Source organism: Coffea arabica, chromosome 3e (genome assembly GCF_036785885.1).
Source record: "Coffea arabica cultivar ET-39 chromosome 3e, Coffea Arabica ET-39 HiFi, whole genome shotgun sequence".
In the NCBI taxonomy this organism is placed as follows: Eukaryota; Viridiplantae; Streptophyta; class Magnoliopsida; order Gentianales; family Rubiaceae; genus Coffea; species Coffea arabica.
The window spans coordinates 1,661,400-1,679,115 of NC_092315.1; the positions used below are offsets into that span (position 1 = coordinate 1,661,400).

Consider the following 17,716-nt stretch of genomic DNA (forward strand, 5'->3'; position numbering starts at 1 on the left):
TTGATATTGCTGAAAAAGTGACATTGAATAACAGACAGAGAAATAATTAAACTGTCTAAGTAAAATGATTAATTAATACTAGCAATTAGATATACGAAAAAGTTGTACTAAATGCTAAATATGTTCCATTCCATTCTAAGTTCATTTCTGTCCTAGTAGTACCATTAACTACTAATTGATACTATTAGATTAATAAATTACCCTAAAAAGGAAAGTTATTAATATCAATAAAGAATTATTTTAACGAGTAGCGGCACTAGTTAACCACTGAACTTAGCTCAGTGGCCACCAGCACTCTCTTGATCTAGTTGGATTTGTATACTTACCAGTTTCTAATACACAAGCCTCCTTAGGCTCCCCTCCCATAGATTAGGATAGAGTAGGTTATACAATGTATGGTTGCCGGAGAGAAAAAAAAAAAATTAAGAGCAGCGGCACTAGTTTTATTTTATAATGTCCAAATTCATTCCTTCTATCGTCGGCTAGCCCTCCACCCGTCTTTTCGATTCCTTATTCCTCCCATACCCTGGTCAAAGAATGATGGAGTAGCAGAACTTTTCAAATTACCACTTACTTACTAGTACATTCCCACGCCCACTCCAATGTCCAACCAAGAAGAAGAATCATCTCTCTGACTCTCTTCTCGCCTTACCCTTGAAAAGTAAAACCCCTTTTAATTCTGCAAAACCCATATTGTACTTTCACAAATTTTTAGTGAAAGCTCAAGACATTGATTTTTTTTACCCATTTTAATCTGAAAACCCAATTACGCATTGAAATATATGGATAAAGCTGTCATTTTTTTTTCTTTCGAATCTCTGAATTTGTCAATATAAATAAAGCTGTCATTTTTTTGATTTCCAATCTCTGAATTTGTCAATGCCGATTCTTCTTTTTCTTCCCGTCTCCTCTACACCTAGGTACTATTATTCTTTTCCTCTCCCTCCCTTTATGTTTTAGTATGTTGTTATAGTTATCGCCAGATTTTGTGTATTTAAGTTGTATTACAATTGAGAACTTTTAGATTAAAATGTAACCACGCTGATTTCTTGGACGAGATAAAGCATATTTCCCATGTGGATTTCTGTAAACTCTGCCCATTTTTAATTAAGTTACTAGGGAGACCCATTTGTCCGTACTTGTTTTTTCGCTCGAACCCAAAAAGGAATGCTAAGCTGGTATATTTGCTGCTGGTTATTATGTATTTAGTTCTGGCAAATGACTTTTAGGCGATGAATTGAGTCGTTAATATTTGGATTTTTGAAATTTGGCTGATGGTGTTTTTCGTCTTGGAATTGGGGAGTGCAGGTTGTTGTAGTTTTTAGTGCGAAATGGAGGAGCCAGGGCAGCTGAAAAGGGCATTGATTGATGCCACGGCTGGGGCTATTTCGGGTGCTGTGTCGAGGACCGTTACTTCGCCTCTTGATGTTATTAAGATCAGATTTCAGGTTGGTTTTTAATCATATCTTATCAAGCTAAAATGTGAATTGAGTTGTGATTTTGCGGAGCGTTTATTGTGTTGCTTCTGATTTTCATGATTGTTGGATATGTTACAAAACTGCTGCAATTGTTATGGTACAATAAATTAGCCAATAAGAAAGCTAAATTTTTTACCAACTCCAGATTGGTTTTAATTGCTGTACTTCTGTTAACATTTCTTTAGTTTTAGAATTTTTAACTCATGAGATTCTGGTTGGAAAGTCGATCACACCATTGCTTGTCTCTGTTTTAACAAGTTCTTTGTAATCGAGTTTATCTTGAGGAAAATGCGTCGCTTTTGGGAGGGAAATTTTGTTTCTCTTGACATTACTGTATCTCATTCAGGAGAGAAATCACATTTCAAACAATAATTAGTTCAAATTTATAGAATTTCTAAAATGCTTAAAGGTCTAAAATGTTGAAAGAAATATGACAAGAAGAGGCCTGACAAGCTAATTAAAATGTTAATATGCCAGGCGGATCTCTCCTCTACTCGTTGATTTTATTCAAGGTTAATGAGTGAAGATTTAGGTGTTCTTCTGGTTGTTTTCCACCCTAGTTATTTTCTACTTTTTTAATCAACCATTTGATGGGATTTCTACTGCATTCCAATTTCTGTGTCTATGTTCTTGTGGGTCTTCTTGTACATGCTAGGATCAACAGTTGTAAGTTTTTCTCTGTGTTGCAATTGCCAGGTTCAACTTGAGCCTACTGCTCAGTGGGCCTTGCTTCGCAAAGATTCTTATAGACCATCAAAATACACTAGTATGTGGCAAGCAACTAAGGACATCTTCAGAGAGGAAAGGTTACCGGTATTGATTTTTTAATTTTTTTAAAATTTTTGGCACAGGTTTTTTTTTTGGGTTTTGAAAACATCTCTTGTTGGGATTGTCCTAAAGTTGGAATTGTGATAATGCTTGATTAAACATGCGTATCAATCATACTTGACCCCACATAGATTTGTTTTTTGGGACAAGTCTAAATTCTACATAGCATGTTAGACAATTATATAGTGCGATAGCTTTTGTTCTTCCCTTCTGGTAGAAGAAGCTGATTCCTTTTGGTTTAGATATATGCATTGGTACAGAGCTGTGGTAATTTTCCTAAATGTACTGATTTTATTTACTAGGCGCACTATTTTAGACTCCTAGGGATCATATCAGCTGAATATAGATTAAAGGTTAGGAAAATATCTTGTTTAGTTTGGCTATCCGGGTAGTTTTCTTCCCAAAGCGTATTGAAGAATGAAAGAATTGAATAATTATGAAGATCCTTTCCATCCTCCTTTTCTGAGAATTTGTTATTCTTACACGAATTTCCTAATTTTTTGGGAAACACACTCTAGGGGAATACAAACAGTCTTCTATGTTACACAGTTCGGATACTGAGAGAACCAGCTATTTGTGTGCGCGCACGCGCGAGCACGCATGCGTGTGTATATATCTGTATGTATCTTTATTGACTGTAAGTGTAGCCAGTTTCATGCTGTTGCAGGATTAAAACTAGCAGGCTGCTAATTGACATATCCATATTCATGTAGTTTCTTATTATAAAAAATTTACATATTAAAAATCTTGGCCTTGCAGCTCATATTTTTCTTTTATTCATTACTTTGCAGTTTCTTTGAATTTTTCTGTTATTCAAACTCATTATAGGGGTTTTGGCGTGGAAATGTCCCAGCATTACTTATGGTTATGCCTTATACAGCAATACAATTTACAGTGTTACACAAATTGAAGACCTTGGCATCTGGTTCTTCAAAGTCAGGTTGTTTAAACTTCCAATTTCCTTTGCAAAAAAAAAATTGTGTAACAGATTTTATGTCAATTTAATCTCCTGTATAGTTGCTTTTACCTTTTGCCCATTTTATTCTGCTGGTAAGCATATCCATAATTATATCATATTCATGTGGATATGAAGTGGATGCATGTTTGATCATCTAAGGGTTGCGATCTTGTGGTTCTGTTATTCTACTTGTATGTCTACAATTCTGATGGTTTTGAATGTCAATCTTAGATACAGTTTTGGTTTGTGACAAATCCGAGATCTGATTCTTCCTATATAAACTGTCTACTCAAGGGCCATGATTGGAGCCTTAATTCTAGAGAATAATTTTGAGTGCCTCTAACAAATGCTATGTGACTTACCTTGTGCCTTTTGGTCTAATGCAATGGCCTTGTTCTTTTTTGTCAATGCAGAAGATCATATTCATTTAAGTCCTTATCTCTCATATGTCAGTGGGGCATTGGCAGGCTGTGCAGCTACTGTTGGATCTTATCCATTTGATCTTTTGAGGACCATTTTAGCTTCACAGGGAGAGCCAAAGGTGTTGTATTGGAACATAGAACACAAATTTAGACCTTTTACTGAATTGCTTTTGACATTTGTCACTAAATCATTACTTTGATGTGAAGCGACTGATGGAATAGAAATTTCTGTTCTGTGCAAAAATTTATATATTGGAGTCTTCCAATTTCTGGTGCTTATAAATTTTTTTAAGGGTGACTTTAATGCAAAGGTTAAGTTTGTTACCAATCATCATTAAAAATCAAATTGTAGCTTGCATTCTTCAGTTAAAACATCTTACTTTGATAATCTTATCCTATGCACTTAACTTCTATTCAGGTGTATCCAACCATGAGGACTGCTTTTCTTAGTATACTCCAGCGTCGTGGTATCCGAGGGCTCTATGCTGGATTGACACCTACACTTATTGAAATTGTTCCTTATGCGGGCCTTCAGTTTGGAACATATGATACGTTCAAGCGTTGGACGATGGTTAGCTTCTATTTCTTAATAAGCTTCTTCTTCTTAGCAAGAAGCTTCTGAGAGATGTCATGCTTCTCTTAAATCTTGAGATACATTGCATAGATTTGAGTGGAAATATATTTGTTTGTGACTTCCTCCCTCCCCTTCCATTGCCAATCATAGGATCTAGGTAAAGCTGTAAAGATGTATGCTCCATTAGATTCTTGCTTGATGATTTCATACTTATCTTGAATCGGGAGGGGAACTTTATGGTTCTAGACTTTAATTTTATCTATCCGAATTGTTTTAGGCTTGGAACAGACACAGATCTTCTCATCCAAACGAATCAGACCTATTTCTTTCGAGCTTCCAGCTTTTCCTTTGTGGGCTAGCTGCTGGTACATGTGCTAAAGCTGTTTGTCATCCACTTGATGTGGTCAAGAAGAGGTTCCAGGTAAATTTCTCTTTTTCAATTTATTCTCAGCTTGTTTTCTCTGTTATCAACACTATGATTTGTCAAACAATTCTGGAAGGGACTTCATCATTATTGATCGAAATTGGCATCACCTTTATTCGTTGCCAGAATATATATATTGCCACTGATGTTTCTATTTTCTGTTTTGTTTTTTGAAATTCGCTTCAAAAGTGGAGGATAAATATGTAGAAAGGAGACCTGCTTAGACTATCAAGAGCTAGCTAATTGCTGAAGGATTCGTCCTTTTTTGGCTTTCTTCTCTGCATGTTGGTTTTTGCCAGTTCTTTTTGAACAAACTATCGACTTTTTTCTTTTATACAAAGTTTTGTCATTCATTCTAAATCAATTATATAGAATATTACGAACGGGAAATAAGTATTGTCAAGAGTGAGGAGGGTTCAAAAAAGACAAGTTAGAATTGATACTTGTGTTTAATGCCAGCTCTTACATAAAAGCTAATTTTACTGCAGATTGAAGGATTGCCAAGGGATCTTAGGTATGGAGCTCGAGTTGAGGATCGTGCATACAAAAATATGTTTGATGCCCTCTGCCGGATTTTGCAGACAGAAGGCTGGGCAGGGCTTTACAAGGGAATTGTTCCGTCAATAGTCAAAGCTGCACCTGCTGGTGCTGTGACTTTTGTTGCTTATGAATTCACGTCAGACTGGTTGGAGTCTGTTTCAACTTGAAATTATACTGATTCGTTTCTTCAGTTTCTTTTTCTTTTGCCCTTTGGCAGTAATTTTGTTCGCTATTCTGTGAGTTCGTAGTTTATTGAAACAACTTCTATAGGAGGAAATACGAGGGCTAGTGTCAAATTCTTGCACCTGCAAGCCGTAACTTGTACGCACGATAGAAGTTATAACACAACAAATAGGTTTAGCTGGCCCTATAATTGAGTTTGAATTTTGCTTGAGATTAATGCCAAAGGGTATATGTTAGCTCTGGGAAGTGCTGTCATCTACTTGGTTGATCTCTATGTTTATAAATATATAATCAGTAACTTCCCTGCTCGGTCCACAGAATTGGTTCCAATATGTAGGGTGCAAATGTAATCGACCACGCAGATGCAGAGAGACTACATATTTGATTATGGAAGACCCGGTCAGAATAGAGCTTTGAACTATAAATTGAAAGAAAAGGAGGCCGGCCCTGGTTATGACTGATAACAGAGACATTGGCCGTTTGTACGGTTGATCAACCGCCCAGTCATGATTATTGCTGAACAACCTAATAAAATTTGGCGAAACAAAACCAGTCTCTAATGCTCAAATCGTAATCAGAAACCCTGGCTTTTAATAAATTCAGCGCTTCACAATCATAAACAAAAATCCCGTTTCTCATATGCAGGCAGGCAGAAAATGACAAACAAGTCAAAAGGTCAGTACTGATCATTTTTCTTTCTACGACTGTCCTCTGGAGGAAGTGATACAAACTGCAGGATCTTCTCAACCTGTGCAACATCAATCCGGAACCGCTCAGCAATTTGTGTGATACGCATAGGTCCATTGTGGTCATCAGCCTTGCCTTGATAAAGAAGCATTATGTGGCGCAGCTGTGCCACATTTAAGGTTCCTGGAAGAGCAGGCCTTTCCTCGTATCTGCCTGACTCGGGTGTTGTATTCCTTACTTTTGGTAAAGGCCTATCGTATTTCTCCGCTACAAATGCCTGTCATACAAGCCGATATCAACTGTCGAGCAGTTAAGGAACCAGTAGATTTTTATGGTGAACCAGTAAATTAATTGCGTCGGATCATAAGATCGGGTCATGTTGCGGGAAGGCAAAACAATATGATAAGGGCATGCAGATCTAGTCCGGACTTCGGAGTGAAGTTTAATGTTCTGTGTACATCCTTTGGATGAGTACCATTATGTGAGCAAGATAGGCTGGAAATGGACCGCAAACAATTATACTGCATTATAGTTACCAATCAAAGTCCCCCATAATCAAGTAAATCTCTTTAGTACAGGTCTCTCGCAACATTCCAAGTACACAGGAAGTGAAATAATAAATGGAAACCAATGCAAGGACCCAACTATGGCAAAACTCTTGTCCAACCCTCTTAGTATAGAACCATACATATATTTCAAATTTCACAGCAGCTATTAGTACTTACAGCAGAACTTAAGAAACAATAATGTTGAGTTACTGAACAGTTTCACACCATAATAAGACAAAGGCAGCAATGTTTTTCTTCCTTTTCTTTTTTCTTTTTTTCACTTGGAAGTTTGAGAGTAACGTTGGAGAAGCAATTGAGCATGAAATATTTTATATACTAACCTCACCCATCTCAAGTTTCCCTCCAGGCTTAGTTCGAATCCTCCCAACCATATGACCAAGCATGGAATCATATTGAGGATCTCGCTCTTCAAGAACATTCTCAGAATTAACTTTTGGCATGCTCCCTAAAACAGATCAATAATCTCAGTTAACTTTGCACAAAATCTCCACACATAACTCTTAAAAAAAAATTCCTTTCTCCACACATAGTTTTAAAATGATTAACGGAGGCTGAGAAAAGACTATCGCCTGCGAGGCTGAGACTCCAGTTATCAGAATTTCATCGTCCTCCATGAAGCTACTAAGATTAACTTTTTTTTTTTAATGAAGCAACTAAAATTAACTTCAAAATTAAACATATCAAGGTTTTCCAAAACTAGTTGGCTTGCATTTTGAGTGACGAACAAAATGAAAGAATTCATTTATATTCTATAAGACTATGGCAAATTTTAAGGAAAAACCAACGAAATCCAAACAATTCTCCCTTTTAACCTAAATTTCATCCATTATCAAAAGCCAAATCACCCTAAAATTCATAAAGATAGTGTAAAAGAAATGGTAAAACAGTGCAAATACAATTACGCATATTTTCTTTTTCCGATTATTCTGATGAACCTTTACTCACCGGTGGAGGCGGAACCGGCATTGTCGACCTTCAACTTCTCCGGCGGCGGCCTCACTTCAACAGATTCTTTCAGCTGTGATGGCGTCGTATCGACTTTCGTACTCCCAATTCTTCCAGCTGCTCGACGAATTGCCTGACCCATTTTCTCTCCCAATTCTCCCAGTACCTTATAATCTTGATTTTGACCGGATGCTAAATTTATAGTGTTAATTTCTTTTTGCTTTCCTCTAAAATTCAAGAACAAAAAGTGAAAAGGTTCAAATCTACATAAAATGGAAAAACCTGTTAGAGTAAGCAAGCAATTAGAAGAAGAAAGTTGAGCTGCTCATCTGCGAATTAACTCTCTTTCTTTTTCTTTTTTTTTTTTTTAATTGAGTGTGGCATATATACGTACGTACGTGGAGGTAGTTCTTAAACGACAAGAGATGGTTAATAGCGTTAACGTGGCTTTGTCGCTTTTATGCAGCATCTAGGAGCTTATATCTAAATTTCATTTTTTTCGTAATTTTAAATTGGAAAAATTTTTAAAATAAAAAGGAACTAAAAAGAATTAAAATTCACATGTAGAGCATAATATTTGAAATTATTTGTAAATGAGGTATTAAGTTACTGTTCATAAATAATAAAAAAATTAATTTTGTAAATAGAACTGCAAAATCATCTTTAGTGCACATACATTATACACGTACATTTGGGTATACATATGGGCACATTTCTCGATTTTAGTATATAAACTTGAATATATATATACATATACATATATATATATAAAATATGTATGTATGCGTTCACCAAGTTGTGCATTTTTATTCGTTAAATTGCATATGTAATTCAATAAAGTGCACATTATTGCGAGGGTAATTTGATCATTCACTAATTTCTCTCGAATTACACCCCACTTAATGAATTTTAATCTTCCTATTTTCTTTTTCCAAATCTTTACAATTTAATTTTTTTTGTATACAAATAGGTAGTTTGTTCAAATAGTCCTTATATCATTTAGAAAAAATCAAGTGTGACTGTGTACGTGATTATTGGGAAAAAAAATTTACTTGCATCACAAACATATTTTTCAATTATTTTTTTATTTTTTTCAATTACTTTTATATGTCACGTACATAAAATCTCAAAAATTTTTGCAAAAAAAAATTTCAAATAAACTTAGATACAAGCACGCACCTTGTATTTTCGATTATGTTTTAGAATTTGGTTATCAAGCAGCAGTTTATTGATATCTTCCTTTTTTTTTTTTGTTGGTTCATAAGCAAAGAATATATTAATATAAAAGCGTATTTCTGTTCATATACATATATAATTTCAGATTTTATGCTGTTGTACTTTTGTGTTCTAAGGGTCAAAATAAAAGAATAATATTAGAAAGTGCTTAGTGGAATTTTGGGGCCAACAAGTGGGCATTAGAATCGGGTTGCTTTGTAGGTCTCCTTAGATTGTCCGTTTGGACCGTTCTTTGATGACTCTCCGAGTGTTATTTTAACTGTGTGCGTGTGTTCTCGATCATTTGCAAGCTAAAAAAAGTGGGCATTAGAATCATCCTTCGGAAGAAGCAATTCTGGCCATCGCAGCTGACGGGTTAGGCTGCGCCCAGGTCCAAAACTGCCAAATTGTAAGCTAGTCGGAGTATATCATAATTGAAACAAGCATGAGCAACCTTTGGAATGAGAGATTTGACAAAGAATTTATATTTTCTTAAATTTGTCCAAGTTGAGTGGATGATTTGGAAGGTACTTAGATTTATAATCTACTAATTATTTTAGTGCATGCATATATGAATTTAAATAATTGGTAGATTATAAATTTAAATATCTTCCAAATTATCTAAACAACTCAGAGGGATTTAAAAGGATTTCAAATTTTTTCATTAAATTTCTCGATTCTTCTTTAAAATTAAAAGCATCAATGGAGATGGCCTTGCTGGAGGTCGACAGCCCAAAAAAAAAAAAAAAAAAGCTAAAAATCACCTTGTGTTATTTCCTTTAATTGAGACAGCAAACGGTACTTCTTTCGTGAACAAATAGTACATCATATTATTATCAATACTCAATTTAATTGGTAGGAAAATTAGTCAGATGACTTTAAGATCCCTTAATTCAATTCTCGAAGTCTTACCTTTCTTCCTTTTGTAAAGTTTGGTGTCTCTCTTTAAAGCCAAAAACACTACACCACACTATATGTAAATTTATTATTTTGTACTCGTTGCATTACATAAACATTTTGAAAGCCTAAAACATATTTTTTTTCTTCCAAAAATTATGTCTAACTCAATCTTGACCCCAAGACCCTAAGCCCATTTTTATAAATGACCCAAGATTTTGCCTTACATTTGTGAGGTTTGAGCCGGTCGAATTCGAAAAAACAATTGAGATTTTTTTCATTGTATTGAATTTTGGACTCGTCAAAACTCAACTAGTTATACCCAAATGATAGGTTTAATAATAGCAAAGTCTGCGTCAATCTCGATCGAGCTAGAGTTAGGTGAGAATAGATCGAGTGGGATCAAGGATGTGGTATCGTAGTAGGGGTGGGACAATGCACATTGGTGATTGACAGAAAATAAGAATAAATGATTACAACTTAAATTATTTGGTTTTCTATTTTAAGTTTCTTTCAAAAGGTTGAAAATAATATAAAACATTTTTGGTGTTTGAAAGCAAGGCTCATTTTCGTAAACGTTTTCCTTGTCTATTTTTTAATTTTGTTCGTTGAATTCCACAAAACAAAAATTGAAAACATGAAGCAACGTTACCAGACGACCCCCAAGTTTAGCAATATAACAATTGGCATGATACATTAATAATTCTTTAAAAGTAATAAGTTTGGATAATGAATTAATCATTAAGCCATCGACGGACATTAGTCCGACTCTCAAAGAAACATATAGCTAGAATCAACACCAATTGTAAATGTCGACAGAAGCTTCCAAACATCCTTGATCAAAGTGGACTCACGCGACAGAACAAAACAAATTGAGAAGCTGGAAGTGGTAACCGGCCAGGAGTTTCGACTGACAAGCACACAGGCCTGCCTTGTTGGACCTTTTCAAGTAACATTGTGGTATCGAGATGGCGGTTTTCTAGGAAGGAGACGCTCTGTTCTTGAGCAACAATGTTCAGTTTTCATTCTTCACTATTTGTTACAAGGGAAAACAGACAGATTAAACAAACAAACATTGGTGCAAAATTTCGAAACTTAGTAACAGTTACTTTATGAACCGTTGAAACATTGTCTGCATAAGCATTTCAGACACGTCTTTCTATAATGAGTTCTATGCAACAAAAAAAGCCGAAGGATGCCTAAGAGCAAGGGTATAGGAGTTATCTAAGATATTTTGGCTGGGGGAGGGGATCGAGAGATATGGGAAAGCATATTTTACTCTCTGCTTTTTGGTTGTGGTTGGTAACTGTAGCCTGGATATTCAAAACATACAGAACTGGGTCAGACTCTTTACAGGGACCCTTCCATCTTCTGTCTCTGATCATCAGCATCTACAGAATGGTGCCAATAGCATTTCCAACTTAAAAAGCTTCCACTTATTCTAAATTACAGAGGATACTGAGTTGTCAAGAATCAATAACAGGAAAACTTCGCTCATCACCAATGATAGAGGCAGCTTAAACCATATCTTTCTAAATGTTTCTAAAACTTGCCAATTGACGCGCTACCTCACCAACAATTCTAAATGTTTCTGGAGGTCCCTTCAACAGATACATTGCCTGGTATTGGTGTTACATTTCCCGCGTGTTGCACCTGAAGTTTGCCAACATTTTCACCTCCTTGAACTGTGGAATCCACAGAATTGCTGCCAGACTCAGACCTAGGATCCACACTTCCCAAATTTAGTTGATGAACTGATTGGAATGCCACTCCCTGCCCTGCACCACGAGCACGTCGTGAAGGTCGCGATCTCATGTTCTCTCGTGATCTGGCTTCACTACCCTTCCGCCTCCGGTTCACTGTCAGGTAGCCATGTGCTAGAGCTTCAAGTGCTCTTGTAGTCGGTGGCCTGACTCTCGTACCTCGCCTCTGTAGGTTCATGTTAGCCTGATGCTCAGGATTAACCTTATCTGGGGCCCTTTCAAGTTCATCATGGTCCACTGGGTTCTCAGTTGTTGCATCTGTCCTCAAGCTGCCAGTTTCAAAATCTACAGGGACTTGAGGTATATTAAGATCAATGAGTGTTGGGTTCTGAGAGCTCTGTTGGGGGTCTGAAGCAACAAGGCAGCTAACAGTATCATGTTCAACACTGTCAGTAGGGCTGCCTTTTGATGAATTACTCAAAGACAACTTATCTGGGGGGGTAGCCACTGGAGGAGGAACATTCTCTGCAAAATCACGAACATCAGAGCTGCGACTAGACAATTCTGAATCTGACTTAGGAAGAATTGCTGGGTTTGTCAAGACATTGCTTGTTTCCAGGTGGTTACAGGCAGTTAATCCCCGAGCCCGTTTGAATGCAGGGTTCATGTCATCTACATTATCATCTACATTTTCTTCTTTAGGGCTCTGGATCAAGTGGTCTTTTGTCACTTCTTTATTTGGCCATTTATCTTCAAAGGACTGTTTCCTTTTCAAGGAATCACTCATTGGAATACTTTTTGAATCAGGACAAGAGGCATGATTCTCGCAAGTTGGAGCATGAATTTGTAGATCTTTTCTATCAGGAAGTATCTCTCCATTTGATAGATGATTTGAGGCATTAGAAGTATCATTGTCACCTTTATTGTGTAATGTCATATCCGGAGAGTCCGATTCCTCGGTTGAGACCTCGGAAGAATCATCATCAATGATATCGTAGGAATTTCCAGAGTTGAATTCACTGGAAAACTCACGCAGCAGGCGTCTCAGTTCCTTTACTTTACGAGCATCCTCCAGGCCTGTATCTACAATTGTAAACTTCATGCCATCACTACCGCGATTTGGAGTGCGAGGTTGAAGGTAAGAGCGGCGCCTTTGATTAGGCATGTCATCCCCTTCCAACTTTCTCTTCCTGTTGCATTCATATTCTTCTTCTTTCCTCTTACTTTCATCCACTTCATTTTCAAGCTCAATTAACCCAGGTTCTGATGCAACTTTACTCAAGACATCACTGACAGAATCAAAATAGTGGTTCCCTTTCACTAGTCTTCTTCTGGAAAACTTCTTAATTCCAGGCACAAGAAAAACCAAAGAATTCTTGGAACCAGCAGCATAACCAGGATCTTTTGGCTCCTCTGAATGCCATCCTCTTGCCAAAAGACGGGGCCAAACTGCTTCCCAAAACAAATCACTGGACCGTGCTTTGCTTAATCGATAATCTCCTGTTAGAAACTTAACAATTTCATTGGATGTGAGAGAGGAGCACGCTTTTCCAGTTGGTATCTCTGGGCGCATAGGAATGGCATGATTTGACCTTACAGGTTCCAAAGCCATGCCTGTGAGGTCTTGTTTTCCCTTACCAATGCCTACCACTTCCACAAGCAAGCTCAATCCAACCATAGCTTTCAAAGAGAAGACATATTCTTCCAATGACATTTTCCCTTCGACGAATGTCTTAGAAACCTGCCACATGATCAGAAAAGATAAACAAGCAGGAAGTACGTCCTATCAAAATACCATTAGTGCTTTAGTAAATTATGAAATGCACCAGAAACAGCTACTCTGAATGGTCTCCAGTTAACTTAAATCTTCACAAACTTCAAAAAAATGATTTGAATATGTTGCTCATAAGCATAGTGTTCACCACAACTAAAAGGCCAAGAAACTTACAAGCATTGGAAAGGTATCAGCCCGATCCACTCATTCAACAGCAACTTCAGAATAATTTTCATTCAAAGCTTTTGAAGTTAATTTTCCTTCTGGTTTTAAAAATTTAGAAATACTTGCAGTTAGAGCAAAAGGTCAAAGTAGTTTTTTGCATTGCATACTGACTGAAGCTACCCCGCACCGTGAAGCAAGAGACAACTTATTTTGTAAATAAAGAAATAGAGCTTGTATGAGGAATCAATCAATGTCAACAAAATAGCTCAAAATTCCTTTTCTATCTGAAGAAAAGTCATGTTGTGATTGGCAAGAAAGTATGATTAGGTTGTCAATATAACACTCCAACACCAAATTACAGACACTAAGATTATAAAAAAAAAAAAAAAAAGAGAGAATGGAGAGAGTTAATGCAATTAAGTTGTCAATACAACACTTTCTGCTTGTATGAGGACATCCATGTTTTGCTCCTGGAGCAAGCTACTATATGTTATAATATCTAAGGTAGTACCGCAATGCATTAAAAAGCAACTACATGGATGCTTTGAAGATATACACATGAAGTGACAACAGCCACAGGCCCTACAGGACGCAACTTTAAGCTGCATCATTAGATCTAAGTATTCAAGTTAACCACAGAGATTAGCAGCCACAGAAAAAATCACTAATGAAATCTCTTGATCCCCAAATTGCAATAATGCAAACAAGGACAAATATGTTGGGATGAGAGTTCAAGCAACACATATACCTCCAACAAGGCATTCTTGCATTTTCCAGACACCCTTGGAAATAAACGAGACAGCAACTCCTGTTGCCTCAGTCCGGTAAAAATTTTCTGACCAAATACACCTCTTCTGCCTCTCATCTTTCTACATTCAGACCATCTGCAGTAGTCATGTGACCGATAGAACTCCCCATAGTAGAATGACAAGATGTCTGCCATGTTTTTGCTTTCTATGAACCTCCTAAGCTGAACGAAATTCTTCTCAAAGATATACAGCCCAAGGAGGAAACATTTCTTCTCAAGATCAATCCATGAACCATTTGCACAACCTGGGACAATGCTGCACCCCGGGAATATGCATTGGTCCCTTCTGTCCTCTAGTACTGCACCACATGATTCTCCTACAGGTACCCCATTGTCCAGTACAGCATTTGAATCATCAGTGCTGAAAACTTCTAGACTTTGAGAAACTTTCGCATTCTCTTTTGCACGATCCTGACTGACCATAAATACGGGAATTGGTAATCCCCAATTAAGTTCCACAGGACCATTTTCTGTATTTGCCACATTTTTCACCAAAGAAAGGTACTCTGACTTCTGAACCAGTATAGGAACTTCAACCTGATAATTGGCTCCAACTCGGGGAAAAATTTCCTGCTCTCGGAAAAGATCACAACCTATGGAGTCACCGGAAGGTAGTGAGGCATCGATCATCATTTCATTGCTGAGATGACCATTTTCATCTGAATCAAGTGAAACCATCTGCCAACAGAAACAAAAAAAATTTCGTAAGGTACACATGAATATCCAAGTAGCAAGATGCATATTGGGTACATAAATGTGCAATGAGCCGAAGTAATCAAAGAAGAAATTACTTGACGATCAACTCAACATTACACAATCATAACTGAAAAACTTGCAACGGCGTATGCTCCATAAAGCTCAAACTAGTTCTGACTGCCAAAACAGGCTAAAATGCAGAAAAGACCATCCTTACTGATACTTATCCTAAGATAACTAAATTCGCAAGCAGACAGCCTTACAAAAAAAACTGTCTCTATTTCATTCTTGTGAAGGCTGTTGCATACTTCACCGAAAAAAAAAGAAAAAAAGAAAATGGAAATCAAAATCAAAATCAAAATAAAAAATTAAATAAAAAATAAAATGAAGATTTTAAAAACTGAGACATGCAAAAACTGGAGAACATATGAAGGTGCAAATTTTCCGGTTTATAACTCACTGAAGTAAAATGCTATTCCTAACTGGTATTAATCCTTAATATTATGTCAAGAGGACTAAAAGCATAATGAGGCGTGAAAATACCACAGTATTCAATAATGACAGCTAATGAAAAATAACAGAGGGAACCCTCTTCGTGTAATTCAGCCCTTATCTAGAGCCAGTTAATTCCCACACTAAAGAAAGACATACAAGTCAACACTTACAAACGTACGAGCAAAGATGTTGTATGCAATTTCAGAATACAGATTACCAGTACGATTGGATATTCAATAGCACAAATGCAAAATTTCAGCTATTACAGAATTTTTGAACAGAAATTACTAAAAATATTCGGCCACTAAAAGAAACCAAGCTCCGCTACGAACCTAAGATGAAAATTATGAAACCCCAGATCCATTTTTTAAAAACATAACAACCCCACTTGATTATAAGCAGAGAACTTTACCCTGGATTACGATAACAACCACATTAAATCGCATAGAAACCAGCAAGACCCCCAACTTTACAAGAAAACAGAAAACTACAAAGCCACATTCAAAGCTCTATTAGAAACGGAAAACTAAAAGAGAAGCGAGACGGGGTTGTGATGTAAGTAGTCTACTTACAAACAAACGGACAAAAGAATGCAGAAACAATAAAGTTCGAAATTTTACCATGTCCACCATGTTTTTTCTTAATTCCAAATGTGATCCCTCCAATTTATACTCCATTAACACTCCATATCTCTCATAACCCACTTCCAAAATCGTGTTCCTCAAGCAAAAACTCATACGCAAAACCATAAAACAACACCATTGAACAATACCATTTAATAAATAAACACAAGTACATATATGCAAGAAAAAATAAAAAAGTTGGGCAGAATTTTACCTGGCTAGTTTGGAGGCAAGAAACAGAGAAGCGGCTTGAGGGGCACGTGAAGGAAGCAAGTTAAGGAAATGGGTCTGCGAGTTTTAGATTAAAAACAAAGAAAACGTGAGTATAAATACCAAAACAGAAAAGAAAAAGAAAAAAAAAAAGAAAAACTGTACATGAACATTTATCTATATACATACATGTTACATATATAAACAAGGAAGATATGTTTTCGTGTGAGTGTTTTTGGGTGTATTTGAGTGTGTGAAGTAAGAAAAAGATGGGGGGCAGAGTTGTACCTGGGTTGTGAAGAGGGAGCTAAGCCTTCATGGTTGATTTCGAAGAGAGAGAGAGAAGGAAAAAAATGAGAGACTTGTAAAATTTTTTTTTTCTCTTTTCTTTTCTATGCGTTGTTTCTTTTGGTTATTTTCTTTTGCTAGTCTCTGCTGTGGAGAGAAAGAGAGAGAGTACTCAGAGTAGAATAGAAAACAACTTAGGAATACTAGTATGAGCTTTTAGAGAAGAGGGGAGGGTCCATTTGAAGGCAGGAGTCGTGGTCTTCCTCCACGCGCAAGTAGGAAGGGGTTTTGGGATGTGGTTGGGATTACCGTAGTTTGTAATTATGAAGTTTCGGTGCTGTGTGTATATTGCACTCTGAGTTCTTATTACATGCATCATGTCCTAAGGTTTTACTATTCCTCAACTCTTTCTAAAAGTTAACAATGTCATTGATGTACACTTGATAGAAAATTTTCCATGTGATTACCATTGATTTTTGGTAAATTTTGATTGCTTGTTCCGTTAAAGTTTAGCGATTAGCTTTAGTAAATACATAAAGAACAACTAACAGAATTTAAGATTTTCTTTGGTGTTACGATGATATTAACAATTGGACTGGATTAGGATATGTGTAGAAGTTCAAAGTTTTGTAACATCTTATATCAAAGATTTAGGTCGCTACATAAAACATGAGAATTTTATATGTATGAAGTGAAAATAGAAACTTTTATATGGATTGTCAAATAGTAATGGCTATTGAATGATACATGCATTTGAGCCACATTTAATGTTATTGTTATAGTTTGTTGTTCAGCAATTATTTTCTTGAAATTTATTTTACCTATTGTTGTTATGAAATTGACGAGACAAAATAGGCAAAATATATGAATTTCACAAGAAAAGAAAATTATATTGTCTTTTAGCGACTGTACACAAGTTTAAATGGAATGAAATAACAATGAACTAATTGAAAAATCTAAACACAACGCCTATATTTGTTGTATTTGTACTAATCCTCCAAAAACATCGACGTCTATGTAAAATTCTTGATAAATATTAACTTTTGCTCGATATTTATAGTACGCTCATGTATTCTTTATAACGTATCTAATAATAATGGCCAAACATCTATTATAACACGTATACATATGACAGGCAGCAAAATTTTCAACTTAAACTTATATGGATAATTTAGCAGGGCATTTTTTGAAATTGATGTTGTTCACCATCTTAAGATGCTTATTATTGTTTAGT

General features: G+C 36.2%; 3 protein-coding genes across 7 annotated transcripts; 1 reads left to right on the forward strand and 2 right to left on the reverse strand.

Moving 5' to 3' along the window:
- Positions 1 to 524: 524 nt before the first annotated feature.
- LOC113738118 (mitochondrial thiamine diphosphate carrier 2-like) lies at positions 525 to 5,653 on the forward strand. 4 transcript variants are annotated; one of them, XM_027265304.2, is made up of 8 exons: positions 525 to 661; positions 1,309 to 1,448; positions 2,175 to 2,291; positions 3,135 to 3,246; positions 3,678 to 3,805; positions 4,105 to 4,257; positions 4,538 to 4,681; positions 5,173 to 5,653. In XM_027265304.2, the coding sequence occupies exons 2-8, from the start codon at positions 1,332 to 1,334 to the stop codon at positions 5,389 to 5,391; spliced, it is 990 nt and encodes a 329-aa protein (XP_027121105.1). In that variant the 5' UTR covers positions 525 to 661; positions 1,309 to 1,331; the 3' UTR covers positions 5,392 to 5,653. The 4 variants fall into 4 exon arrangements, with proteins under 4 accessions (XP_027121105.1, XP_027121104.1, XP_071940293.1 ...); XM_027265303.2 differs by having other exon boundaries at positions 607 to 920; XM_072084191.1 differs by lacking the exon at positions 525 to 661 and adding an exon at positions 1,065 to 1,178.
- Positions 5,654 to 5,978: 325 nt separating this feature from the next.
- LOC113738119 (uncharacterized) lies at positions 5,979 to 8,059 on the reverse strand. The gene is made up of 3 exons (XM_027265305.2): positions 7,609 to 8,059; positions 6,984 to 7,108; positions 5,979 to 6,371 (listed from the first exon to the last, which is right to left on the reverse strand). Exons 1-3 carry the CDS (start codon positions 7,748 to 7,750, stop codon positions 6,084 to 6,086), a joined length of 555 nt encoding a protein of 184 aa, XP_027121106.1. The 5' UTR covers positions 7,751 to 8,059; the 3' UTR covers positions 5,979 to 6,083.
- Positions 8,060 to 10,795: 2,736 nt separating this feature from the next.
- LOC113737025 (uncharacterized) lies at positions 10,796 to 16,675 on the reverse strand. Of its 2 annotated transcripts, none has more exons than XM_027264272.2 (4): positions 16,483 to 16,675; positions 16,199 to 16,272; positions 14,111 to 14,848; positions 10,796 to 13,164 (listed from the first exon to the last, which is right to left on the reverse strand). In XM_027264272.2, the coding sequence occupies exons 3-4, from the start codon at positions 14,846 to 14,848 to the stop codon at positions 11,302 to 11,304; spliced, it is 2,601 nt and encodes an 866-aa protein (XP_027120073.1). In that variant the 5' UTR covers positions 16,199 to 16,272; positions 16,483 to 16,675; the 3' UTR covers positions 10,796 to 11,301. The 2 variants fall into 2 exon arrangements, with proteins under 2 accessions (XP_027120073.1, XP_071940294.1); XM_072084193.1 differs by having other exon boundaries at positions 16,384 to 16,675.
- Between the last annotated feature and the right edge of the window lie 1,041 nt (positions 16,676 to 17,716).

What these genes read in the sequence shown, in the direction of transcription:
- LOC113738118 (XM_027265304.2), top strand. Translation starts at nt 1,332, where the DNA reads ATGGAGGAGCCAGGGCAGCTGAAAAGGGCATTGATTGATGCCACGGCT. An exon ending in TCAGAGAGGAAAGGTTACCG is followed by an intron (nt 2,292 to 3,134) that starts GTATTGATTTTT and finishes AACTCATTATAG; the next exon opens with GGGTTTTGGCGTGGAAATGT. An exon ending in CTTCACAGGGAGAGCCAAAG is followed by an intron (nt 3,806 to 4,104) that starts GTGTTGTATTGG and finishes ACTTCTATTCAG; the next exon opens with GTGTATCCAACCATGAGGAC.
- LOC113738119 (XM_027265305.2), bottom strand. Translation starts at nt 7,750, where the DNA reads ATGGGTCAGGCAATTCGTCGAGCAGCTGGAAGAATTGGGAGTACGAAA. An exon ending in TGCCGGTTCCGCCTCCACCG is followed by an intron (nt 7,109 to 7,608) that starts GTGAGTAAAGGT and finishes GATCTGTTTTAG; the next exon opens with GGAGCATGCCAAAAGTTAAT. An exon ending in GGAAACTTGAGATGGGTGAG is followed by an intron (nt 6,372 to 6,983) that starts GTTAGTATATAA and finishes CTTGTATGACAG; the next exon opens with GCATTTGTAGCGGAGAAATA.
- LOC113737025 (XM_027264272.2), bottom strand. Translation starts at nt 14,848, where the DNA reads ATGGTTTCACTTGATTCAGATGAAAATGGTCATCTCAGCAATGAAATG. An exon ending in GCAAGAATGCCTTGTTGGAG is followed by an intron (nt 13,165 to 14,110) that starts GTATATGTGTTG and finishes ATCATGTGGCAG; the next exon opens with GTTTCTAAGACATTCGTCGA.